The sequence below is a fragment of the Hippoglossus stenolepis genome, chromosome 10, assembly GCF_022539355.2.
Source record: "Hippoglossus stenolepis isolate QCI-W04-F060 chromosome 10, HSTE1.2, whole genome shotgun sequence".
Taxonomy (NCBI): domain Eukaryota; kingdom Metazoa; phylum Chordata; class Actinopteri; order Pleuronectiformes; family Pleuronectidae; genus Hippoglossus; species Hippoglossus stenolepis.
The window spans coordinates 4,608,197-4,635,619 of NC_061492.1; the positions used below are offsets into that span (position 1 = coordinate 4,608,197).

A 27,423-nucleotide genomic window follows, 5' to 3' on the forward strand; every position below is an offset into this window, starting at 1 on the left:
TGGCAAACACCTGATGAGACATTCAGATCTTCCATGTGCACAAACTCCTCGTGCAGCACTCGTCTGTGAGAAACTCCTTTATTTCAACATCTCCGCTCCCCTCGTGCGTTCCCTACCAAAGTCGTCCTGCAAGCTGGTCGCGCCAACGGTTGAGGCCTTGTCCTGAGAACCCTCCAGGTGCGTGCTTCCATTCCTGGCCAGCAGGGAGGCGCTTGTGCTCAGCACGGTCACCTGGGACGGGGTTCTGGATGGCTGACTTTTCACCTGGGAAGTAGAAGGCTGGGAGGCCTGGCTGAGGGCCTCCTGAAGACTGTGGGAGGAGAAGGGAGAAGGGGAGGAAATGAGAAGTGGTGGACGCCGGGGGGCTAAGGGGGAAGGGTACTGTTGATATACATCATCATCACATGAGGAGGGAGATGAGGCGATTCCACAATAGAGGGGTTTGATGCACACGCTGGTTGCCATGGTGGAGGCCCCACTCCATAAAGTGACACTGACTCTAGTCTCCTCATTTCTTAATTCTTTTAATTCTTTGAGATTTAACAGACATTATGGCTCTTTTCCTTGATATCTACAACAAATTAACTATCTTGTCACGTTCATGTGATTTGTATCATGATTTCTAAAGCCTGACTGATATCGATGCTGATACCGATAAGGAGTAAAGATTTCAGATATAGAAGCTGATATATATTTTTAAATATTTGCAATGATTCCTGAGATGTGGTTATCAAACCCTCATGTAAAAAATGTAATTGAAGCTTTATATTTTACAGTTTGACCATAAAGTTCCTTATAAATAACTAGAAATAATAAGAAAACACAAAGACAACCTAATAGAACTTGAATTAAGAAAAACATTGTTTACACTTGCACTACACTTACACATTTTTGCATAATTTATTCTGTAAAATAACAGTTTTGATATTGGTGCATATCAGCAAACACAAACTCTGATGTCTGTGAAAGGCTCATAGCAACTGATAAGGCTCCTCTTATTTCTATGGGGTTTGACCTCCATGATGGCAAGAGGCATGGAGGAGAACTGTGACACTGAGAGAAAAAGCCTGTACATGAAATGACTGATAAGCCTTTTCCAGTTCTTCTAAAAGCTGCACATGGATATAAAGCAGTGAAAAGTGACTTAGCTCTTCATGCTTTTGATTAGAACGTGTCCAAAGGAAAAAAACCTACCCAGAGCGCACGGCCTCTTAAATTTTACATGACACTAATCCTCAATGATGCTGATAAATTCCATCACGACTGGATCAGGGCATTAAGAGGACTCTCGTCATTTCCTTTCCTCTTTAAAATTATTGTCAGAAGTTTTTTTTGAGTGGTGGAACATTGAAAAACCACGTGACAAGGCACGAGGTGTCCAGTGCTCCAATAAAAAGGGTGAAAATAAGCAAAGGGAGTGAAGGGACGGGGGAAGAGGAAGAGATCAGAGGCAGAGGGAGCAAGTTTACTGACCTCTGGCCGGCTGCATGTTGGTTTTTTTACTTGCCAAACATTTTTTCAGGGCTCAGAATTTAATGTGTGACCGTGTGAGATACATGCAGGAGACGACGGCACATTGGCCACAGGTGAAATTGCTGTTGGCAGGTGTGCAACAGAACTGGAGGAGTTATAAAGACCTGAGAGGAACCAGATATACATCCACAGCATGAGACCAGAGAAACATACACATCCAGTATTGCCACTTTACACGGCTTAAATACAAAGGTGTTTTTTTTTAGATGCAACTCCAAGCTGTTTCCTAGTTACAGCACGGTCACTCTCTAATTAGGCTTCAACCTCAGGAGTGACGGTGCATTTGAAGTTCTCTTCAGCGTGGTCGTCAATCCTGTCAGGTCACTGTCCTTTGCAACAGTAGAGATTAAAACAAAGTTAATTTAGTAAAAGGACTAAAAGGCCGGACTGCACTTAATTAAGAATTAACAAAACATTAGAATGACCGAAAAAAAGGCTTATAAATTTATGTCAAAAGAAAAAAAAGGGGAAATCGAATGGATCTTTCTCCTTTGAGTTATAATTTTGAACTTGTGCAAAATTGGTGTAAAGAAACAGGCACCAAAAATCAACTGAAGAGCAGCTACGGACTCACAAAATAACAAAAACACAGTAAAAAGTCAGAGTCTGCAGGCCTTTGGTTTTTAAAATGATCAATATCCTCTTCATCCCCTCTCTTTGAAAAGTTTGCTGGAGAACAGCAAAGTAATTTGATAGAGCGTGACGTCTGTATTACAGGATGAATCGTGCACAGCTCTGAGAGGAGACGGTTTGTCAGACAAGTGGATTAGAGAGTTTCTAAGGACTCCGTTCTTTGATCCATGCCCAACCCGTGGAAAAGAAAAAGATCGAGGTAGAGTGATAACAGGATGAAAAGAGTGAGGTCTTGAGAAAAGGAGGACCAAAGACATCACATGCAGAGAGGAGACACCCGTCCAGGGACAGCGGACGTTTTGCTTGAGGTCATGCACAGCGGAAGACGCAGACGGGGTTTTGATGAGAGGCGGGAAAGAGCGCCACCTGGCAGCATGCTCATGCCAGGCAACACAGCGACAGAAATGACTCCCTGCCCCATGCACGGCGTACCTGAGAGGAGATCCAATGAGAGAGGTGGGTGGGGTGGGGTTACTCCCTGCGTTGTGTCGCCGCCGCACTGCCTGCCGACGAAACGTGCTACGCTCACGGCGAAATATGACCGTCTCCTCGCTCCCTGGGGCTGTTATGGTGAGACACATCATTGGCCAGTCAGCTTGGAACGTTTCCTGTCTATGAGAACTTAATGTGGAAGTAGGATGTGATGATCCCACGTAATGCTCGGGGGGTCAGATACATTTCATAAACAAAGAAACAACGATTACAAAATCTGCTGCTTGAACTTCAAACAAGCTTAATGGAGAGTTTCACTCCAAAATGAGGCCAACCATTTAGAGATAAGACAACATGACTGACAGAAACATGGTGTACCGGTGGTCCAGTGGTTGAGACACGACATCCACGATTTCCCCCCGTGTTGTTGCATACTTACTCCTGCTCTTACAATCAAACAGAGGAACCCCCAAAAGATGGGGAAGCACAACACAGATGTTTCGCATTGACAGCAAATTATTAGGTTTTATAACATCTGCTCAACATCTGCACACCAAGTTGATCTCAGATAAAAGCACATTGAGTTTCCCTATAAGATTCTTTTGAGTCAGTAGCTTTAAAGATGATCCAAATTCCTCATCTTAACACAGGCAACAGGCTAATCTTCTCTAATACCCCTGTTAAATGACAAGTAGCTTAAAATTACCACTTTTTGTGACATTATGACTTCATTCTTGTAGAAAGACTTTTTTTCTTGTGATATTACAACTTAATTCTCAAAATCTCAAATCTTCCCCCTTTTCCTTGGTCTTAATGTAACAGTGGTCAGAAAAAAATAACACATTCTTCTTCATACAAATAAAAAGTTAATTTTAGTAGCAAACAAACTAAATCTTGTTCAACTCACTGTACAAAGGGTTTTGCTGCTGCAGCATTACTTGGTCTGATGTGACCTCTGTGGCTGTTATCTAATGTTACAAACTTTTAAAAGATATATACAGTCTGCCACTACTGAATACATGACTCGTCTCTACCTCCTTTACGCCACATTACTTATTATAATACCATGGCTGTGACTTGCGGCCACCATGGCTGGTGTGACACTGAAGTTACTGTAATGACATTAGCAGCCTGAGGGGGAAGAGCTGGTGGAGTCGGTCCGTGAGCAGAGGGGGGAAAAAAACATGTCTGCTGGTGAGACACAGTCAAGTTAGTTCTTGTTAAACTATTAAAAGGTTCATCTGTGACATCCTCAAATAGACTATTAGTGGCTGCAAAATGATTTAGCAGGCTGGAGCTAGAGTGAGGTAACTCCGGTTAAATTTAGTCAACGTTGCCTCGTGTGTGTACGTAAACAAGTGAGACTAAAGTACAATGCTGTCAACTTCAAGTCAAGATAACTAAGCTATGCTAGATTTGAATGTCGTTCCCCTCCTGTGAATGCACCCTGAAGTTTGACCCAGGTTAATAAAAAGAAAAATGGTGCGGGAGCAAGATAGCAGGGATCCAAAGAGAATCCATTACTAATTATGAGACGTTTCACCAGTTGTCATGTGCACACACGTCCTGCCTCTACCACTGTATGTCCAAGGTGGTGTCAACTGTAGATACCCAAGAAGCAATAAGTGTCAAGATCATAAAATATCTTCACAACACACAGAAGCCTCAGTAGAAATACCACTTATCATCCAGCGAGTTTGACGGATGCAGGGGAGGGAATGAATCTGTGTATGACACTAATAAGAAAGTTGCTGTTTGTCTAACCTCAGCACAAAGCACGCACTGTGCCATCATGCTAATAGTGATCTATGCAGGGAACACTACGCCTGGGTCAGGACTGTCACTCCATGGAAACTCACCATGGTTACACTGAATAAGTGAGGCAGACAACACTGTGCACGCACATGCACGCACACGCACATGCACACGCACACACACACACACACGCAGAGTACACACAAAACTGTCTCAATTTGATCAATTCTATCACTATACTCCAGGTTGGGCCATAGAGCAGCTATTTAGTAAAGTGAGATTATATATGGTTTACAGTAAATGTAAGTTCAATACACATTCAAAGCATCATTCAGTTTGTAATTAAACATTCCCAATCTGAAAAGAAAACAAGCAGAAAATATCAAAACAGACTAATGATTCCTGTTGTCTTTAATTTACAATATCAACCCTATAGTTCTTCTGATAATTCACAGATCAGAGCACATAGTGAACCAACCTGTACCTTTACATGTCGACAGGGTTGAACACAACCATTCCTCTGATTCATGTAACAGCACTGACAACATAAAATGTAGACTAGGCATCAAACACTAGTTGTAAACCAGACAGAATGCGATGTGTACAGTATGCTGAAGCGCTGTGTGTGGTACGTACCCCGCAGGGAAGCAGCAGAGGCATCCTGAGGCTCGGTGAAAGCCGCCTGGTTGGGCAGGCTGTTTCTGGAGCGGGTCACTGACTCCAGCTGGGAGGCCCGACCCAGCAGGGATGCTGCATCGAGGACTTCCCCTTCTTTGGCTTCCAGGTCCGACTTGGAGGTGGTAAGGGGCCGAGGCCCGGCTGGAGCTCCGAGGCGACTGGGATCGTTAAGGCAGGCAGCCGTACCACTGTCCAAACTCAACACTCTGGCGTGCGTTTTGGCACTGCCTGTGCTGGGGGTACGACGTGAGGGGCGCCGTTTCCCCCCGGTTCGAACTCCCGCCTCGGATCCTGCCGCAGCTTTTACCGTGGAGGAGGAGGAGGCCGCACTGGCTGCAGTGTGCTTGGCTTTCAGGGCCCTGTAGCGGCCCTCTGGGGAGTGGCAGGAGCGGGACGTGGTACTAGATGAGCTGTCTGTGCTTAGGTGGTGGGTGGAGTGGAGACTGGAGGCACAGCTGAGTTCACTCTGATCACTGGAGTCCCCCTCTCCACCCCCAGTAAACACAGCACTACAAGGCTTGGCCATGCCGCGTAAAGACATGTAGTCCCGGTGACGACTGGCATCAAAGCTGCTTGCCCTTTTCTTGCCAGTCCGCCTACGTCCACTACGCCCTGTTGACAGGGAAGAAGTTCTCTGAACAATGTTTTCTGACATTGGTTGAGCGTCTCCTTTCTCCTGCTCGGTGGCAGGTACGTCTGTAGAGCCGTCAGCACAGGTCCTGATGCCAGGCTCTTCCTGGCACCGACCAGGTTCTACCTGCTCTGGGGTTGCAGAGGACGGTGTGTCAGCAGGTTGTTTAGCAGTCAGCTCATTGGCATGAGGGTTTTTATTGGCCTCCCTAGAGGGAAGACTGCTAAGACCTCGAGAGCTAAGACTGCCGAGGCTCGTAGTCCTGCCGTCTGCAGGAGCAGATACAGCATCTCCTCTATTCCGAAGACGTTCATCCCCTGAAAGTGAGAGCAGGCTCTCCACGTGTGTAGAGCTGGTCTGCTCACTGTGAAAACTGCTGACAGTGCTGTTGGTGTCCCTGTCTGTACCACTGCAGTAGCTCTCAGTGGAGCCACTACTGCGAGTACTCAGGCTCCTGAGGCTGTCAGCACTGCGCTCCCCTCCCTGGGACTTTCCTCCCCCCCCAGAGCCTTTCCTACCACCACCTACGTCCACCTGGTACAATCCTGAGGTACCTTCCCCTGCCTCCCTGGAGGCTGAGCGAGGAACCCTGCATTGTTCTTTGTGCCTGTAGCACTCCATTCCAGAGGTGGAGGGCACAGCTGGGTCCTGTTGGTACATCTGCTCTGCCCCCTCTCCACACACCGCTGACCTGTGTGGTCTGGCAGTCTCCAGCTCACACACAGGGTCAAGGCCACCTCTTCTGGGTGGAGGGTACAAAGCAAAATCTGGTAGACACGGGTCGGGGAAAGCAGAACCCGCCGAGCTAGAGGTCCGAGGCAGCCCCCGGGAACGGAGCTCCTTCCTAAAGGTCTGAGATTGCATGGATGCATGACTGGTCACCTCCGTGTCACAAGAGGAGTGTGACAAGCTGAAGTGATAAGCAGCAGAGTTACAGATATCCGCAGGCTCTCTGGACAGCTCTGAAGGACACAAGGAGGTGGACGGCTGCAAGGAGGCGAAGGAGTCGTTGGGGACAAGGCAGTACATCTTGGCATCGGACAGCAGATCTGAATGGACACAAAGAAATTAAACAATACAGAGGGTGTTGAAATGCCACAAACACAAACACAAAAAGGCTTTTTGCTTATATATAAATGTCATGCGTGTTTACCATGATCATGACTGCAGCTCTCAACAAGAGTCAGACTAATGTCATCTGAGGTCTTTCCTGCAAAGATAGAAAGAAAGCAATTAGGGATAAAAAGGATAAAGAAATATTCTAATATTCTAAAAGTATTAGTTGTGAGAGGCGACTAAAGCTGTAAACCTGAAACAACCAGTGAGATGTTCTGAACAGATTCCTTGAATGAACAGACGACTGCATGAGATAACATTTGAGATGAGAAGAAGAAGTGAATTCACATTCATTTATCCTAAAATCCTTCCCGAGTGGTCAGAGTGGTCACACTACATTAGAGTTGGTGATGGACAGTCTGCCCAGCAGGGCCCTTGTCCCATTCTAGACCATTTCCTGTCATCACAACCACCAGCTAATTAGAAAACTCACTGAATTATTCAGATGACACAGCCACTTCACTCTAACACTACAATGGACCCAAAGCAAAGCTACAAGTTCATTTATTGTCTTCTTGTCAGTGAGCTGCTCTAATAAAGATTTCCTGGAGAACGACTCCCAGGCTGCATCTTTCAGTGTATTACTTGTTTTCCCCCACAGTCAGCAGTGCCTGTCTAAAACTGCCTTATCTCAACTGTTGAGGTCACAGTAAGGCTGAGTCAGACTACATCTCCTGGGCAGCAGGGTGATCATAGTCGAGGTTGTGTTGAAACCAAAAACAGAGAAGACATTACACGGTTGTAAAGAAGACGTGGAACATGTCCCGACAGTGAGAAGAACTGACTTAAGTTACATAGACACATAGAGAACAGGGAGAGGGAAGATAGCTACCTTTGGCAACTGTTGCTCTTCCATGGCTGGACGCAATCTGAAATTTGAATTAAAAAAAGAACATAAGACAAGTCATTGATCATTTGAAAAAAAAGTTGGTCTCGATGTCAAGAGAACATTTCTGAAGCTAAATGTTCCTGAAGGAAACTGACAGGGTGTGTGATCTTCTAAGAGAACAGCTTCCCAACAGCCGGCGCCTCTTCACTGTCATCATGGGGGGAAAGTTTTGGCTTCCCTTCCTACTGAGCACACAGCAGCTGAGCAGAACATGGTGGCTGATTAGCAACCCAAGGACACGCAGTACAAAGACACGGCTCCCATGAGGATTCGGAGGTTAAATATATCTCTCAGAATAAAATGGACAAGTAACTTTGAATATATAAAGGAGATAGTTGCTGACAGCAAACTATGTGAGGATCATACGTAATGAGAACAACCCCTACACATGCACGCACATGCACGCACACACAAACAACTCTTTCCTTTGTGGTCAAATTCAAATCATCTTAAACTTGGATTTTTACTCCTTATGTTTCTCTTTTGCTTGTGTAACAGGAAGCACAGACATGGAGGAGTTTAAACGTGGTCAGATCTCAGGCTGTGATGCTTGTTTGTGAGACAGATTCAAAACACTGCTCCCTGGAGCGTGTCACACTTGTTTACTGATCATTTATCACTTGTAACACAAGGAGAACAATGTTGTGAATAAACTAGTGGCACAAACAGGTGTAGGTTTTAAATAATTCAGACGTAGTTCAGGTTGAGATGCATTATTATTTTCAAAAGCAAAAACATAAATTAGTTACGTAAAGTCAGTTTTATGTTTAAAGCCCTAAAACCTTGAAGCCTAAACCAACACATTTTTATATCTTCCTCATGATAAATTACATAAATGATTAAATCAATAATTATCATTCCATCAGCGTTTGTTTGTCAGGCAACAGGATGATGCAAAAACTACGCTACACAAAGTTACTCAATGAAGAAATGGAGCAAAACACAGAGTTAGAGATCTCTTAGGTTTGTAGAATATCAAGGGTCAAGATAATTAATGGGAAACACTGCGTTGACATGGCGAACGGGCATCAACAGTATCAACAGGTGACGGAAATGGCTGAATAAATGCAGCGATGCACCAACAATGGCAAAGAAGAAGAGTGCTAGCTAGTAAACATGGACGCTAACAATGTTAAAGCATTTAAGAAAATCAGCTTTGCAAAGGTCCTAAGAGGAAGTAAACGCACTTAGATAAGGATTGAGCCACAGGTTTAAGTCGAGTAACACTGGATGTAGATCGTAACTTTTGTTTGTTTACAAGGATGTTCCACAGGGCACCTCTGAAGTAGGTTGCTACTTCCATTATTAAATGGTGGCAGTAGAGAGACAGGAGGCGTAGGGAGAGGAGGAGTATGACGTGAGGTAAATGGTCGGCCGGGAGTCGAACCAGAGACCTGCAACAACGCCCATATGATACACGCCTTCACCGTTCAGCTATCAGGTCGCCACAGGGTCATTAAATATGGAGACATTTTGGACACAAACCACACAGAAGCTGACTTTGTAGAAACAAGATTTACTGTTTGGTTAAATGGGCTTCATGCTGTATTTTATTCTAAATAAAAGAACAAGATTACTTGTATTATATTCAGGTATATTTACCTACTCTGTCTAAAAAAGAAGGAGGGGATGGGGTTGGATCGTATTATATTCAGCCCAGTTTAGTCTGCAGGCTGCAGCAAACCAGTGCTCTGCTTACCTGCTGGTTAGACTCCATCCCAATATAGGAGTTCCTGGAACTGCAGTCCACTGGCGGAGTCTCTTGCCTGATGAACTCTGCCATCTCAATACCCCCTCCAGGGTCCCTGGACACACACACACAAACACACACTTGTATTAGCAGCACAGACACAGTGCCGTCGCTCCCTCAAATCTGAATTAATAAATGAATGGTTCAGAGCAACATGTGCTGTTCATCCTGCTCAGATCGCTGATAGTCTCAGGCCTGGTACGTGACATTTAACCTGCTTCTCTACATTCAGTCAAACTGAATCAGTTCAAGGAAAATCACATCATGAAACTTTATTAAACATACTTGTATTTTACATCCTTTATATGGAGATTGAAACTCAAGTGAAGGACCAAAAACAGATGTAAGCATCCATTTAGATTTTCTCCCGAGCCTATATTTAGCCCGGACGTGCTTGTTTAACCAGTTGGTATGTTGAAACAAACGACTTGCCAGGGATTGTCTATAAATCATTTCCTTATGCCAAAAAACGTTTCGTAATGGATCAAACCACAACACAAACGGCCCGAGTAATGAATTACATCACGAAACTCCGATGAATTGAGACTGGAAAAATAGGACGAGGGGCAAAAAACACCTTGATCGACTTCAGCTCGAGTCGCCTGCTCCACTGTAAACTCAAACAACCTGGAATGTAACTCCAGATGTGTGGGCAAAGCTGCTCACTGTGGTTGAGAGCTCTCATTTTTCTTGTTGCCTTTCCCCTCAGCGTCCTGCTAAGCGCTCCCGCTGGAATGTGTATATGAGTCACCTCTTCGAGTCCCGGGCAGTAAAACGCAACAACCTCACTGACTTTTGTTCCTTCTGAAAAAGAGTTTAACTACAAAAAAGGAGAGAGACTGGCATTCAGAGTCGGGGTACTGCACTGTTTCATACTTTGTGATACGTTACAGTACGTGACATGATCAATGTAAATTACTTTTTCAACTTGTATAATTCATCATCAGCTGTTAATGTTGTTGTTGTTTCATTGTGTTAGTTGAAACAGGAGCCAGCTGAGTCCTGCAAAGCAATGATCACACTAAACATGACCATCATACTAATGTGCTCATGAATTACCATTATTAAGGTATCATTAGCATGTAGCTGTAGCATTGTGCATTAAGAATATTTTAGGTTTCAAGACAAATCAAGACAACTGAGCAGAATCGTCCAATCAGGATATAAGTATTTATCTTTTAAAGTTTATTTTCACAAGCATTTTTAGCCGATGAATAACTCTAATGTGCATATTCCCCAATTAATAAACTATTTATATATTTACTCCATGCCAGTAATCCCAAATCACAATTGCATCATCTGCTCTACAAAAGGAAACTGTGCGAGAAAAAGGTCAAGCAAGTTGTGTCATGTAATTGTCTGAGCTCATATCAATGGGGCTACACACGCACTGGTACGGACACAGTTAATACAGTGATAAAAGATAACAATAGCATCTTGGGCAGAGAGCACATCTACAACACAAAAGGAAATTACATTTTTTTTGACCACGTAGTTGCGTTCTGGAGCAATGTTTTGTGAGTGGGCTCAGTGTTTGTTTGTTTTTGTGCAAAAAAAAGAACGTGAGCAACACGATGTACATTCCTGCCGATCGTTTACAGGAGGTGGTAACGCATCATGAAACACAGCAAGAGGCCAGCGAATACTTTGTGGGAAAGGAAATTCATTTGTTCGCCCTCGAAGATACACAGTTTGTGTTTTGGTGAGAAACACTGAATGTAAACAGTGCTTCTGTTTGCTTAGCAGAGAACAATCTACAGAGAACAGCTTTCGGTGTCAAAGGCAGACGGTGATCTTGTATCGTATTTTAAAACATTAAAACTCATTTAACACCAACCATATGAAATGTATTTTAACAGGTAAATAACTAAATGCCTTTCGACTACATGAAAAGTATGTCTACATGATCAAACCTGACTAAAGTCGCTGTCACCATCGTTACAGCTGCTGTTACAGCTCGGCGTGACTTCTCACATCTTGAAGCTTTTTAAAGCAACATATTGATTTTCCTTGTCGCAGCCTGTGTCCTTTGACACTTCACCACTGGACAACAGGACCTTTGACCTCAGCTCCAGATTAAACCTTTAACTGACACGATTTCCCTCCGCGACCACGCTCCATGAGATCACTGATCAGGAAGCATGACGCCCCCAGACCTACTACACAGTCTTCTCGGAATACCTCATCATCTCAGCAGCTGAGTCACACTCATGATGCGATTTTGTCCCACGTTTCCAGATATCAGATGCACTATTGGTCTGTGTTACGAGACAGGAACTCACCCGGGGCCATTGCTGTCCTCCCGACGAGTGATGCCTCCATCATTAGCCCCCTCAGTGCCGCCTCTGCTGCCCTGACTCTCCTTGGCCTGGTGTTCCACCACCTCCCCCTCATCCAGGGCATGGTGGAGGCGGTAATTCACCGTCTTCAGCAGCAGGAACATGGCAGCAATCACACCACAGTAGATTCCCACGATCACCATGGTTGGCGGCAGGGCCTGGGATTAGACAAAGAAGAGGAAATTTGTTTATATATGATATTGTAGAGGGAACAGATTGATGGGTTTATTAGGCTGTAATTCATATTTAGAAATAGATTGCCTGGTGCCCCATTTTCAAAAGGCTGTTCTTCTTACTCACTTATTTATCCAAAATGACAAAATGACAAAATGACAACAGGTTGACAGATTAATGCCTCAGTGAATGTGAGAGTAAACAGTTGTTTGTTTCTGTGTGTTGGCCCTGGAATACACTGGCAGCCTGTCCAGGGTGAACCACGCCTCTCGCACAATGTCAGTTAGGATTGACTCCAGCTCCCCCCCACCACAGGATAAGCAGTATAGATAAGGAATGGTTGGCTAATTTTTCAAGCAAGTATGATATCAGCCTCACAAAAGCTTGTATTTGTCATTGTAAACTTAATATTTGGCAGTTTTGGGGAAGACATTTAAAAAGCATCACCATTAGCTCAATTAATGTTTTAATGCTTCATAGATTAAACAATTAATCGCATCAATGAAAAGAGTAGCCAGCAGATTAATTGATCATGAGTTAAATCTCTAACCGCTGCCCCGGTGTTTGTTGGAATCGAACCTGCAGCTTAACACATTATTGCACCAATTATTTATGCTGCGCACCGGCAGTGTGAGAACTGCTGCATTCAGATTTCAGCCTCGCATATAGAAAAACGGACAGAGGCTGCCACCAGGCATCAGTGTGTCCCACAACAAGGTGTCTGAGCTGCTGCGTCTCTCTTGTCCTTGAGACAGCCCCCCCCCCACCCACCACCCCCCTGCATCTGTCTGCAGTTTTTAAACCTGTGGCTCGATATGAACCACAGACCTGACCGACATAACATATTCCACTCCCGGAATAGAACGGAAGCCACAAACCAATATGAAACATCTGACATCCTCCTAATATAGAAGGTGAGTAAGTGCTGAGCAGGCAACATGAGGACGTTGAGAGAGGTGGCATCTGTGTAGCACATCTGGATTTATACAGCTGGTCCACAAGTCACATGCAGAGGTGGACTGCGAGTGATGTGTGTGTGTATGTGTGTGTGTGAAGACCTTTCCGGGCAGTTTAGAGGACAGAAGTAAACACAGAGCTTCTCCTCTAGAGAGCAAACAAAACAAAAAAACAAAAAAAAGCCCCTCGTGACTAATGAAGTGAACAAACTTGAGTCCTCAGTGTTTCCTTCAGTCTTCACTTCCGTCCCCCTGCAGCCAGCTGTGCTCCTGCAGTCACAGCTGGCTGCTTCCCCTCACAAAACTGGTGGAAGCACAAATCACAAGCGACAGGAGCAAAACAAGAAGACAACAAGAGAGGAGAGAGGAGAGGGGGGGGGGAGAATTAACTCAGTGCCTGTGCTAATAGCCCGACGGATTTTAACCGTAAACACGGGGAATCTCCACAATAAGAGCACCCTGGTCCAATCTAGTTGACGGACGGTGCACTTTCCAATAACAGACGATTCGAAGGGGGATCTGTTCCCTGCCGAGCACCTGGAGGAGGCGCATCCGCCGGAGAACCGGACCAGCACCGGGTTCTGTTGATGCTTTTTCCAAGCGTGTCCCGTTAGTTCACAGAGACGTGTTCTACATCGCATCGCTCCAGATAATAGACAGGGGCGCACCGTTAAGTATCCGGTGGCAGCTAACGGAGCGGACACTTGGTTTGTGTGGTGGGGGGGTGGGGGGGAGGGAGGACAAATAAAAACAGTTAACGACGAATAGAAGACTTTGGTAACGAAGCGATGGAGGAAGAGGGAGGCTCACCATGTAGAGGGTGAAGGGGAAGCATAGCAGGAACAGCCAGGTGTAGAGGTGCAACGCGTTGACGAATGTGTTCTGGTCCGGGTCGTAGTACCACCCGCCTGTGATCGAAGCCCAGACCCCCTGCCTGAGGATCTGCAGGGTCTGCGAGCCCATGTTGGTTCGATCCCCCGTTCCGACGAGAACCGAGCGGGCGACGCGGCCGGGCTGACACGCTCGGCTAGCGGCCGGAGGACGTGACAAACGCCGCTCTGCTCCCAGACACTGGCCTGAAAATCCCCCGCGCAGCCATCTTCTCTGCAGCCAGCCAGCGTTTCCAGTCCTCCAGCGAGGAGACTGCTATCCCACCACGCCCTGCGAGAGGCCGCTTCTTCTTCGCGGCTTCGCTAAACGGTAGCAAGGAAGCGGCGAGAAAATAAAATACCCTCGATCATTTATTATTTTTGGGGGGAAATGTTGGAATTTGTTTTTGTTAAAAGAAGATATGATGAATATAAAATAAATTTGATATTGTTTTATTTTTTTCCCCAGAAAGATGTTGAACAATATGTAATCCAACCAAAAGGCTGTTAAAACTTTGAATATCTTTAAATTCTACACATGATTTATATGTATATTGTTTCTTGTTCTGTTCCTCTTTTTAAATAAAAAAAATTAAAATAAAGTATGATATTATGATCCACCCAATTCCATTTGTCTGTCTGTGTCTTTGTGAAAATACATCTTCTCTGAGCGACTGTTCATGCATTCATTCATTTCTGTTTATTTCAGACATGTAAACAACAAAAAGGAGAAATTGTACAAACAAGTGAAAAAACTAAACAGACAAAAGTATAAGAAATATAATCAAACACATTTACATATTCAAAAAGGAGTGAGAATAACTTATTTCAACTCAGTTATTAAAGGGTTCATAGTGTAGAATTTAGTGACATCTAGTGGTGAAGCTAGTGTAAAAAACATGGCGGCCTCCGTAGAGAGGACCCACTTCCGATGTAAATATAAAGTATTTAAATAGAAAGGTCCCATTCTAGGGTAAAGAAACACCAATTCATACAATTTAGGTGAAACACACTAGTTAAAACATCACTAGTATTATTTTATATTCAATTTCTGCCAATAGATCCTTTCACCTAAATCTTACATACTGAACCTTTAATTAATAATTGCCTTATACTTAACTTGCTTCCTTTATCTATAAATATATGTTTTACCTGTGCTCCATATTGTATACAATGTACAAAAATATATGTAATAATAAATACAATATAAATAAAAATAAGACTATATATATATTTGTACATATATACAAACTCATACACCTACATACGCCAAATCAAATCAACATAATTATTATATAAATTATAAATTTTTATTTATTGCAAAAAGGGAGGAAGATAAACTGCGTGTTTGACCTCAACAAGACTCAACTGTGATGCACAGATGTGTGAAGTAACGTGTTATTGGGACGATGCGACCAAAAGTGACCAAATGTTGACACCTGCTGGAGAAAACCTCCCATTGTAAATGTTGCTTTCACAAAGATGAGGAAAACCATCGAGAGGTGGAGGAAAAACCAAAAGAATATATATGATAAATCAAAATCAAACAAAAAATTATGTGGTAATCTCAAATTCCAGTGAAAGACATTAGAATAAGACAATCCATGTTCAAAACGGAGAAGGAATACATTAGAGTAGCAGCTGTAGTTTGATGTGGAGCTCATTTAAACTCTTATATTATATATTCAGTTTTGGTGGTTTAATCCAGTGGTTCCCAACCTATAATGGTCAGCCTCCTTCCAGTTGGTACCCAGATAGGTTGTGAGATGATCGATGAAGCAGGATAGAATCAAAAACACATTCATCCTTTTGTACTTATGCTTCAGTTGTCTTTATTTTGTTGTGAATAATTAGACTAATAGCAGTGTTTCTTTTTTGATGAAGCTACCTGAGAGGTTTGGGGGGGAAATCATTCTTTGTTGGAGCTGAAGACAAATCGTAACCATCTGAAACATGACAAGGGACCCCAACTAGAAACGATAAGCCAAAAAGCTGAATTTACTGTTATGTAAAATTTACAGCTGTCAAACATCTGTAGAGGAGAAAACGTACAAAACTTCGATCTGAAATGTGATGGTGTATAAATATTAAGTAACATAAACAGGAATTAGTTAAAGTAGAGGTACCTTTCAATTGTACTTATACACATTAGTTGGAGTAGTTACATTTCACCACTGAAAATGATCACATTTGATTTGCGTACTCATGTTCCAAAGTGGGATAAGAGCAGGGAATAAACGTAATGCTTTTCTTTCCATCTGCAAACAGACTAATGAGGTGTTATAAAGAGTCAGAGATAGATGTATCCACAACTCCACTCAGTATTTTGAGTAGAGTTGTTCATCATGGGTCAAAACATGAAAAACTGATCAAACAAATTACTTTTCATCAATTAAACACACAAGGATACAAGAGCTGATTCATTTTAATACAAAAACACAAGAAAGTAGAATATTTCTCTCAAGAACAGATGAAAGGGTTTGCAATTAAAGAGGCGCCGGGTTTAAGGAGCTTTTTGTCTTTCAGATGAGCTGATGCATCGTGACACATCTCGCTGGGAAGCAGAAAATGGAATTAAACGGTTCTCTGAAGTCACTACAACAGAAACATTAAGCTGATGTCAGCAGTAAACTGAAACCGATGATATCAGCTTATCGTCAATAAAACCTCATCCACTGTGAAACGCCTGCTGACATCAAACAGTTAACCCCCTGTTCGTAGTGCAGCTGCCTGAATGGTCTGTGACGTCAAACCTATCAAGTATACGAGACTAAGGTTACAGTGTAAAAGTAATCCTGGCACCAAGGGAAGCAACTGACACTTTTTTTGTGCCAGTTCTTTCTCAGTATGCTGTAAAGTGATCAAACGAGCGAAGTGGTAAACCATCGTCCAGTTTTGAAGGGGAACAGAAATAATCTTTATCTTTTTTTTCAGCTTGCGCTATCGGACGTTTCACTGCATTGCTCCATCGTCACGCAGTGGGATGATGGTGTAGCAGTCACTGGAGCCTTGCTCTCTTCTCAGGAGGAGGTTTGCTCGGTGGAGCTGTGGCGGAGGACTTTGTGGCCGGTTCCCTCTCCTCTTGTTTTACAGTTTCTGCCGGAGGTTCAGGCTCCTTTTTCACCTCAACTGCAACATAAGAACACACCTTTATGGGAAAAATAGTGGAATTTGTGGATACTGGATTTCAATCTCATACATCTACGATAAAGCCTTAAACAAGCATTGAAGTATACACATTATAATGACTTTAGGATCATACCTGGAATTGGCTTCTCACCCGGCTTAGGCTGAAATTACAGAAAGGAAACCACATTATTACCTGGATCCCATCACATTATGATGAAGTAATTTGTATTTTAAATGAACAGACCAAAAAGATTCAACAACAACAGCTGTTTTGAGTCAGTGTAACTGTACCTGGTAAAATGTTGGTGGAAATTTTGACCTGAGATCCAAAAGGAGTGTGTCTACACGGTGCCTCTGAAACAATGAACTCTGTTCCTCTTTCTTCTTTGACTTAGGTTTGTTTTTTTCTGTAATAAAGCATTTTGTCAATCAAAGCTTGGGAAAAGTCATCATCGCAAAATTACAACTAGCGTCATCAGAGCGTCGTCATAGCTCTGGATTCTATCTGTGATGCTGCTACAGAATCTATTCCACTGTCAATAGGAGAACCACAAAGATGTCAAAACTAAAAATAGTTTTAATGGTGAAACTTCACCTCGCTCCTCCTGGTCCTTAAAGTGCCACCAGTATCCTTTGGATGGGTGGTAGCGGCAATATGACATGGCTTCATCAAACGCTGACTGGATTCCATGGACTGCAGACAACTAAAAGAGATAGAATTCATGTCACTCACAGTAAAACCACAATCGATCCCACACACACACCAATATCCTCTCCTTCACTCTTCCAAGGTTACTTTATATGATCATTTTATAAACCCTCACCGCTCTGGAGCTGATCACTGTTCCCAGGTCTGGGGCCTGATACACCACTCCTGCTATGATGTAGTAGTCAGCAAAAGGTATCACTGGAGGATGAATGCATACAGCAGGGGAGGATATTAGATCTTCCACAAGAACATTTGTTTATTTACTGTCAGTCATGAATGAAGAATCACAAATCTATCACTGGCATTAATTAAAACTAAAATAGCAGTTCTAAATGTTAACTCTTCCAGACATTATGAAAGGTCCAGACTAGGGCTGTAACGATCATCAAACCGAGACCGAAACCACAGTTTCCAGTTGCAATTCCAGAAGATGGAACCGCGACAAGTCTCCCTCCACAACCACACATGTGGGAGAGAGACAGAGAGGGGAAGCGAGAGAGAGAGCAAGAGAGAGCAAGAGAGAGCTAGAGAGAGCTAGAGGAAGATGCACAGCTTCATACTGTACAGTACTGGTATTTAAACAAGGAAATACAGTCATATGATGACTTACTTAATTAACGATTTTGCAGCCAGGAAACGCAGATGTGCGTCTGCAGAGCTTCCTGCATCGGCTGAAAATGCCTGTTCTGTTGAGCAATATTTATATATATTGTCTTTTGCAGAGTTTGTAAAGTTTAGTAACTTTTCTTCTGCTTTGCGTGACTTTCTAAAAGAACTGATGTCTGAGTCGAATGATGGATTTTGAGAATCATTGCACCCGTAGACCAGACACAGTATTTCGTTAACAGTGACCTCATTCATGTCGATGGATATTGATAGAAAGGACTCATTTGTTCAGTCACTGTTAAGTTTAATAATTTCTTCTGTTATGTGTCATGCACGTTGTCCACTGACGCATCAGTTTGCCACAGTTTAATTCTTTATTGACACTTTAATCCGATGCTACACTGCTCACCTTGTGTTGGCGACTGCCTCTGTTGTTTGCGGATTATGTAAAGAATTGGCTCCTGAGCGTGAAGAAGAATGTACTCCACTCCCACCATCTGACTGAAAACGACAGAAACAGTATTATTTGCTTTATATTTCGCAAATGTCACATTACAACTCTGCAGTTATGTACTGAACATGTATTTTTGCAACTTGATCAGCAGCTGTTTGCTAGAAACACACAGTACTCACAGATTACCCCCTTTACTACTTGTTGTTTTATTTGTATTTATGAAACGTGTGAAAGATGAACTTACTTTAGATGTTCCAGAGTGAGACGCTGCATCTTCACGACCTCATTATTGCAGGTTCGGTCGTAGAAGGGGTTGCTCCTCTCAGAGAAATAGTCCAGCACATTGCCAGGATTGAGAATGGGCACCCAGCCGCTGTCCACCCAGGATATCCCCAGAAGGTTGTCTGCAAAACAAAATGACAAAGTTACACTGATGTACACTGGACTGGAGGAAGTTCAGTTTAGTACATTTGCAACAACCACATCAGTTTTATACATCACCACCATCATCATCATCATACGCTGAAATTTGAAGGTATGACTGAGTTTTAGGAATCATGATAAAAACTAGCTTCATTTAGGGTTTAACGAAATTCCAGTTTATTTAGCTTGTTTTGATATTAGTGGTTATTGATTCATTTATGTGTTATGTAAGTGTTTGTAAATAAAAGGTGAGTTAGTGTTGAGTTGTTTTCTCTCTGTACACCTCGGGTTAGCCACCACTGACGACTAGTTAACCATCAGTTAGCACCAACTACCCAACAATGACAGAACCAGACAGGTCAGTATGAATGAAATGACTCTGTATTAAATAACGACTTCATTTTGTTTGTAAAACTAACGGAGCTGTCAGCGACTGTAAAGTTAACTGAATCAAAGATGCTAATCGTTGCTAACGTTAGCTTCGAGGTTAGCACTCACTTGAAAGCTACCGACAGAGGATTTATAACAGTTTTATCTAAAAAGGTTCAAATATAACACGTAACATATTAACTTGTTAAATATCATTACGTGAAAAAACGGTCACATTATTTCTAACAAACACTAAAAGTCAGATTTCTCTACCTCTGAAATCCACCGCCGACATGATGACAACAAAGCGTCTCACGAAGATGACGTCCTCATGCTCCTGCTTTAGGTCGCAGTTTGATGACGTAGACTTAATGGTTTAATTTGAATAAAAGTCTATAAATCAAAGTAGAAAAGACACAAGGAAGACTTATTTATTATTTTTCACAGTGGTAGAAGTAACTCAAGCAATTATTTATAATAAATAACATACATTATTATTTTCATATCATTGTTTTTTGAAGTTTAGACATTTGGTTGGATGAATCACAAGTATTGTGAATGTGGGCCATAAGTAAATGTAATGGAAAAATTATATTTTCATTATATATCATGTATTTTCTTAATTGTTAAAAACCAAACAACTGGCTGATTAATTAAGAAAACAAATATTAGTCAATAATTAATATATTCATTCGTTGCAGCTCTGTTTAACATAGTTATAATGTATCTGCACCTCATGTAACATTTGAACAGTGTGTACAAGAATGAATCAGTACTAATGTTATGATATTAATAATAGTATTATACTCACATTTTTCCATTGAATACTTTAATCACTGATTACACGTGTTTGCCTTTGTTTGTTTTTTACATAACTTTGAATGCAGTACTTTTACATTTAATGAACATCTACATTTTGCTATTTGTACTTCTACTGAAGTAAATGGTCTCCATACCTCTAACTATTCCCACCACGTACATTTTGATTCACAATCGCCTCGCCTAAATCAAGTGGTAATTCTTCCACCTAATTTGGCAATATTGTTCATTTCATAGAAATCATTACACTGAATTGTAATAAAGAAATGTTTTATTTGAGCATGTGGGCATGACCACAAATCTCTTATCTGGAACCCAATGAAATGACGCAGCATTATGCAACCAGTCACATTTAATAGCTCTCATGGTCCACGGTCTTTTATTTTTGAGCAGCATTTGCTCCAGAGTGCTGAAATTCCAGAGACACACCCAGACAGCTGAGGTCACTGCCCTGTGAGTGTGACAGGACAGATGGATCTGAGCTTGGTGGGTAAACAAGCTCACACACATTCAGCCATGTTGATAAAACAACAGTCAAAATGAGGAGATGTCGTGTCAGAGCAAAGTGGGCGACCTGAGTCATCACCTGGCTGCCTCCCCCGAACCCTGACTAGTACTGACTGGTACCACCATTATGACCCTGCACACACGTGAATGACATCATGCTGCATTAGAGGCTACAGCCCATCATGAGTGTGACTGTTGTGGCTGAGCAGTCAACAAGAAAGACATGATCTCCATTCATCTAAGTGGAGGTGATAGATAGATAGATAGATAGATAGATAGATAGATAGATAGATAGATAGAAAGATAGATAGATAGATAGATAGATAGATAGATAGATAGATAGATAGATAGATAGATAGATAGATAGATAGATAGATAGATAGATAGATAGATAGATAGATAGATAGATAGATAGATAGATAGATAGATAGGTGGATTATAGATAGATAGATAGATAGATAGACAGATAGACAGATAGACAGATAGATAGATAGATAGATAGACAGACAGACAGACAGACAGACAGATAGATAGATAGATAGATAGATAGATAGATAGATAGATAGATAGATAGATAGATAGATAGATAGATAGATAGATAGATAGATAGATAGATAACAACTAAGACTGTTTTTAATAATGATGAAGTACAATTATAACGGACTACAATAAAAGGAACACAGAATATATTGAGATATTGAGGCAGGACTATTTTCTCTGGTAAAATCCTCCCCAAAAATGGATCCCTTAAAAATAAAATCAAAGCAACCCTTTCACATGGAACAGCGTGTGCAGACGGACGATGAGATTATCTCCAAATAAACGGATAATTCAATCTCAGCTCTGCTCTTCCTGCTCGATGAGCCCAGCGGGAGCGACGTCTGCGTGTTTATCGACCAATCGGCGCGTCACAGGGACAAACACGAGAAGAGGCTCCAGCGCGCGTCGCTCACGGTTGCGCACAGAGGAGACGTAGCTGCGACACCAGCGAGGCGAGGACGCGACTCTGCGGCCGAGAGGATGCAGTGAAGGAGCCTGCAGCGAGATCACAGCTCTGATACTAACGCACAGTGATACCGTCGAAATGAGCGTGATCCCGGCCGGGCACGAAGGCAGGATGGAGGGCGGCAGAGACAGCAGCGGCGGCGGCGGCTCCCCGAGGCTCCAGCAGTGCGCGCCGCCTCCCAGCAGCAGCAGCAGCGGCAGCGGCAGCGGCAGCAGCAGCAGCAGCGGCAGCAGCCGGTCCAAAGATGCCAGACACCAGCAGCAGCAGCTCCAGCAGAGGCATCATGGTGGGTCGATGTGGAAGCAGCCGTCTCACAACGAGCCCGCGGACGTCGTGAGGCGCGCGCTGGACTTCAAGTGCCAGGGCACCCAGTGCTACAAGGATAAGAAGTACCGGGAGGCGATCGGCAAGTACCACCGCGCTCTGCTGGAGATCAAGGGGCTGTGCAGGGTGCTGGGAGACCCGGACACCGGCTCCAAGCCCCCGTCCCCCCTCCTGCCAACCTTCAGCAAGTCCAGCACCCTGACAGACGAGCAGAAGGGGGCCATGGAGAACGCAGAGCTGGAGTGTTACAACAGCCTGGCCGGTGAGGTTCCACACGCACACGCACACGCACACACACACACGCACGCACGCACGCACGCACACACACACACACACACACACACGCACACACACACACACACACACACACGCACACACATACATTGACATAATACATTCCCTACCCCCTTACCCTAACCCTAACCTAAAATAAAAACAGCCAAAATGTCCTCACAATTATAGTATTGAACCAAAATTGGCCCTCATAACTATAGATAGACATGCACACACACAAAGAGAAACACACACACACACACACACACACACACACACACACACACACACACACACACTACAGAAATAATATAGGGATACTCCAAAGCTCATGCATGATTCATAAAGAGCATGAGTCATTCTTAGGCTTACTCCACCGTCCCCCTTTCTTTTTAATATCCACTATTATTATTCAAATCCTGGCAAATCAACCATTATTAGTTATTTATTATTGTGGTTTGATGCCCGACAAGACAAAAACATCAGTAATTCTGCTGTATAATTGAAATCCAAACATTGGCTCATGCAGTGTTATCAGTGTCTTTGCTATATTGTCTTTTCCTCTTTCCATAGCCTGTCTTTTGCAAATGGAGCTGGTGAACTACGAGCGAGTGAAAGAATACTGCTTGAAAGTGCTTTACAAGGAAGGGAAGAACTTCAAAGCTCTCTACCGCTCTGGAGTGGCCTACTACCACCTGGGAGACTTCCAGAAGGCCCTGTACTACCTGAAGGAGTCACACAAACAGGAGCCATCAGGTCAGGACCCACAGAGCTGCTGTGTCTGAATAGTCCCCTTGACCGCACTGCACTGATTGTTATCTTTCCATGGCAAACATGCACAACTGTAACCCAGGGGCTCCAGATGTTTTTTATGTCAAGGACACTCAGATACTAGCTGGATTAAAACATTAAAAGCAGACAATGTAGTAGGTGTTGAGATATTTCAGTCTGGACTAAAGCAGTCGATCAGACAACCAACCTCTGCTAGTGTCAAACCTTGAATTCCCATTAATCTGGTTCGTGGATTGTGAGATGAATGAGCTGCAATAAACAGGAGGACTGCACCAGATTTGGATTCTTCTAAAGTTCCAGTGTGTAAGATTTAGGTGAAAGGATCTATAGGCACAAATAGAATACAAAATAATCCTAGTGATGTTGTCACTAGTGTGTTTCATCTAAATTTATGAATTGTTGTTTTCTTTACCCTGGAATGGGCCCTTTATATGTAAATATTTTATATTTACATCAGGAGCGGGTCCTCTGTATGGAGGCCGCCATGTTTTTTACATTAATTTGAACTGGTCACACTAAACACCTTTTGAGTTTTTATGACAACTGAAGTTCACCACAGGATCTCTTCCATGTTTGGAAGGTGAGGATGAGGTGAGGGGTATTCAGCTGCAACGTGAAACCTCACCACTAGATGTCACTAGATTCAACACACTGAACCTTTAATGTCCACACATAAACAAAGAAAAAATAGATTAAACCGAAATTGGAGCCTAATCTCACAGCCGGGAAGGTGCGTTGCTGACCTCCCTGAAGCAAGTGTGTACACAAAGGCTAAGTGAGGCAGGTAAAGAGCTCAGGTGCAGGTCTGCTGATTCAACGGCGACATTGTATAAAGGCCTAAAGGAAAGAGATGGGCACATATGCTGGGAAGCTAATCAGGGGATTGGGAACAGTGGAAAAGCTGCGTGTAACAATCAGGGAACGGTTGATGGAGAGAAACACTTGCAGGGCAAGAAGGCAAATACGGGCAATGCAGAAAAATAATTAAAAGTTATTTTAAACCATGATATTACTATTAACATATTTTATAGCTTCTTGTTCTGCTGTAACATCTGGAGAGTGATAATAAATCTATTAGGAACCGCTCAGGGGCCCTAATGTTTCATTCTGGGAATCACAGTGATGAAGCACCCAATTTAACGATGTTTGTCACTTTGATTGTGTTACTTTACATCGATTTAAACAACAAAGTTTGTGATGTGGTCTCTTTAGCAGTACTTCAGGGCATGCAAGTCCTTCTGGAGGATCAATGATAGACTCTTTATTTAGAGAGATGGAGAAGGACTTATTGACATAAATCTTCAAGTGTGAAGGTGGAATTAATCGCCTTGGGAAAACGATAAATTATTTCATACTCAAACTCAAACTCAAGGCTTTTGGCCCCTTCTCCAGCACAGAGCTTCAGTTGGTTCATATCTTTGCAAGTGCTTTGCTGTTGTCGTAAAAATGTCCAGTAACTGCATATTTGTTAATGTTTCATCCAATTGATAATGTGATTGCTTTCCAGTGTTGGTTCTAAAAGACCATTTCACACAGGATGAGCTAAAAATGCACGAGGCTCCGTGTCCAGACAATAAACATGTTTGGGTTTTGCAGTTGCAGTTTCCAAAGCTTATTTCCTACATATCCACTCTTAGCACGTCATTCTAAGTTCTGTTTTAGAGGATTTACGACCATATTGGTGCAACATTTCCTCTCTGAGCAGGAAATAAATCAGCCTTTTCCTGTCTTTGTTTTTCCAGACACCAATGCCATCCGCTACATCCAGCTGACAGAGATGAAGATTCGCCGGAGTGCCCAAAGGGAAAAGAAAGAGGCCACATAAGCACTCGCTGTCTGATGGCTTCTCACCCGTCGTGAATTTAAAGCCCGACTGTGTGCCACCCAGACCTCGCACACCAACAGTCAGAGCTCTGGGTGTGAAGCGGTGTTATGTTTGCTTTTGCTTTGCACAGCATCCGGTTGCCAGTTTTGTGATTGAACTTCACCAACGTGTGCTTGAAGCATTTAAAAAAAAAAAAATTGTACCAGATATTGAGTTTTTGTTTACACACCGCCAAACTACGGTGGCCGAGAGAGCTCAACACACTGCGAATTAAGAAAACACATGCAAACAGAAACAACACTTGCAAATTCAGAGTGCAAATAGAGGAACGAGCTGCAAAAAGTCACAACACATGCAAATACAGAAACGCCCTGCAAATAGCGAGAGTGACACTGGAACATTTTCCAGGGAACCCTTAAAATGTTATGAACTTATTGAAGTCTTTTCCGTTGTCATCAAATTGATGAAGTTGTTTTCTTAATTTGCATGTGTTGTTTCTATTTGCCTCCTTAATCTGCAGTGTGTTGAAGTCTCTCGGCCAGCGCACCAAATGGATCTAGAATGAATCCATCCAGATTATGTTTTAACCATCACAAACTGATGCACTGCCAGTCCAAACATTGCACATACAGGCCAACACTTGTGATAGAGACAGGAGCAACACGGCCCATGGGGGGTCCAGCAGGTCTGCGGGCGAGTGTTACTGTAAATTAGCACCTGCCCTCGCACAAGATGTCTCTCGAATGGCACAGAGTTAGTGAGCAACAACCACTTCCACCTCTGTCACCGTACTTTGAGTTTGAAAATATTATAAAGATCAAGATTCTTTTTGATAATTAGAATATATCTTAACAAATGGTGCTTTCACAAAGTAGGTTTTTAACATGAAATGCATTGGTTTAGACATCAGGAGCACACGGTTGCTAATTGCAGTACGAACTTAAAGAGACATATCACAAACTGTAAATAGGCTACTTGATAGAAATCGCAAGAAAATATTATGGAGAGGTCAGCTAGTTGTGTTTATTAACGCCAAAACGAAGCACTTCATTCACAGCATTTACTGTACCAAGAAATACTGTATGTTTACTGTAAAGGTATGTGTGTAATAAATGTGTTTATTGATTGATTTTTGTGGTGCTGAAGCTTCATTTTCTTATATTTTTGACTCAGATTTTCCTCAAAGCTAAAATAGAATTATGCAGAATGTCTGAGTAAAGAAAGAAATGAACCAAGGCTGTAAATCCAATATTTGCTCACTTTTTAATTAGCTTTTTGGTCTCCAAACCCTAATAATGGAAATATGAGGCTCTGTAGATGCTTCAACCAGCTTATTTTGCGTTCCATTAAACCTCGGAGCTCGGTATTTCCGATCCCCGAGTCGGAAGCTGCAACTGGAACGTCCCTTCAAGTCTGAATTTGGCCTCGGAAGGTTGGAAGAACCTCACCACCCCGACTTCGAAATCCAAGATGGCTGCTCTGTATATAGTGAATAGTGAAAGCAGTAGATTTTACGGTTTATTAGCACGTACGGTGTTAGTATTCATGAAATACCGCGTAATGCGTTTTTGCTAACAATGGCTATCTGGCTAACGTAAACATTGTTCCTGTGCAACTGGAACTCCGTCAACTCAGGTGATTCTGGTGTGATGATCCATTGTTGTTATAAACATGTGATTAAAACCACAACAACTCTCATAGTCCTCAATTCATTAAGTAAACAGGTTTATGAAAGAACACGAGAACTCATTGGCTTGTTTACTATGATTTTACTCAAATCAGTGTGTTCCAGTGCAAATACATGTCCGTCAATATCAGTATTATTTCCGACCTCCACAATGTCCGTCAGTAAGATCAGCTTATTCGTGGTAACAGTTCAGACACATTGGCAATACAGCTTTGTTTCAACTAACACCTTTAGCTGCAACACTGTGTTGAGCACAATCACATTCTGCACATCCTCAGAGAAACAGCGTTCACGTTTACATGTACACCAGGTCACACTCGAGACAGAGACACACCAGGTCACACTCGAGACAGAGACACACCAGGTCACACTCGAGACAGAGACACACCAGGTCACACTCGAGACAGAGACACACCAGGTCACACTCGAGACAGAGACACACCAGGTCACACTCGAGACAGAGACACCAGGTCACGAACAGAGACACACCAGGTCACACTCGAGACAGAGACACACCAGGTCACACTCGAGACAGAGACACACCAGGTCACACTCGAGACAGAGACACACCAGGTCACACTCGAGACAGAGACACACCAGGTCACACTCGATACAGAGACACGTCAGATCGCAGAGGAAGCCGTCCTTCAGGCTGAGAGGTCACTTGACATTTGAGATTAAAAGAAGAGAAACAGGCATTAACATCAGACTCTGACAGTGGTTCTGTTTATATTTAAACATCTGA

General features: G+C 42.9%; 3 protein-coding genes across 8 annotated transcripts in view; 1 reads left to right on the plus strand and 2 right to left on the minus strand.

Annotated features, from left to right (window-relative positions):
• Positions 1-14,064, minus strand: part of pcnx1 (pecanex 1) — a 33,238-nt gene extending 19,174 nt beyond the window's left edge. For 2 of the 6 annotated variants that reach the window (XM_035167708.2, XM_035167707.2), the window contains exons 1-8: positions 13,697-14,061; positions 11,700-11,914; positions 9,367-9,472; positions 7,611-7,647; positions 6,816-6,872; positions 4,990-6,711; positions 2,599-2,728; positions 117-310 (exon numbers count right to left, since the gene is read on the minus strand). In XM_035167708.2, coding sequence (XP_035023599.1) covers positions 117-310; positions 2,599-2,728; positions 4,990-6,711; positions 6,816-6,872; positions 7,611-7,647; positions 9,367-9,472; positions 11,700-11,914; positions 13,697-13,849 — 2,614 coding nt within the window. In that variant the 5' untranslated portion in view covers positions 13,850-14,061. Of the gene's footprint in view, positions 1-116; positions 311-2,598; positions 2,729-4,989; positions 6,712-6,815; positions 6,873-7,610; positions 7,648-9,366; positions 9,473-11,699; positions 11,915-13,696 lie in introns of all 6 variants that reach the window. The other 4 variants (XM_035167711.2, XM_035167712.2, XM_035167710.2 and 1 more) reach the window with 3 other exon arrangements.
• Positions 14,065-16,162: 2,098 nt separating this feature from the next.
• med6 (mediator complex subunit 6) lies at positions 16,163-19,857 on the minus strand. Its single transcript, XM_035169073.2, has 8 exons — positions 19,719-19,857; positions 18,898-19,057; positions 18,609-18,700; positions 17,709-17,791; positions 17,480-17,588; positions 17,176-17,291; positions 17,018-17,045; positions 16,163-16,884 (listed from the first exon to the last, which is right to left on the minus strand). The coding sequence occupies exons 1-8, from the start codon at positions 19,738-19,740 to the stop codon at positions 16,754-16,756; spliced, it is 741 nt and encodes a 246-aa protein (XP_035024964.1). The 5' UTR covers positions 19,741-19,857; the 3' UTR covers positions 16,163-16,753.
• Positions 19,858-21,578: 1,721 nt separating this feature from the next.
• Positions 21,579-26,120, plus strand: LOC118115916 (tetratricopeptide repeat protein 9A). Its single transcript, XM_035167140.2, has 3 exons — positions 21,579-22,363; positions 22,948-23,130; positions 24,909-26,120. Exons 1-3 carry the CDS (start codon positions 21,856-21,858, stop codon positions 24,989-24,991), a joined length of 774 nt encoding a protein of 257 aa, XP_035023031.2. The 5' UTR covers positions 21,579-21,855; the 3' UTR covers positions 24,992-26,120.
• The last annotated feature ends 1,303 nt before the right edge of the window (positions 26,121-27,423 follow it).

Bases quoted from the DNA above. Each gene is read 5' to 3' on its own strand.
- med6 (XM_035169073.2), bottom strand. From the start codon at position 19,740: ATGTCGGCGGTGGATTTCAGAG. The intron at 19,058-19,718 runs GTAGAGAAATCT...TTTGTTTTGCAG, and splicing joins GTCGGCGGTGGATTTCAGAG to ACAACCTTCTGGGGATATCC. The intron at 16,885-17,017 runs GTATGATCCTAA...CTTATGTTGCAG, and splicing joins GGGTGAGAAGCCAATTCCAG to TTGAGGTGAAAAAGGAGCCT.
- LOC118115916 (XM_035167140.2), top strand. From the start codon at position 21,856: ATGAGCGTGATCCCGGCCGGGCACGAAGGCAGGATGGAGGGCGGCAGA. The intron at 22,364-22,947 runs GTGAGGTTCCAC...CTCTTTCCATAG, and splicing joins GTGTTACAACAGCCTGGCCG to CCTGTCTTTTGCAAATGGAG. The intron at 23,131-24,908 runs GTCAGGACCCAC...TTGTTTTTCCAG, and splicing joins ACACAAACAGGAGCCATCAG to ACACCAATGCCATCCGCTAC.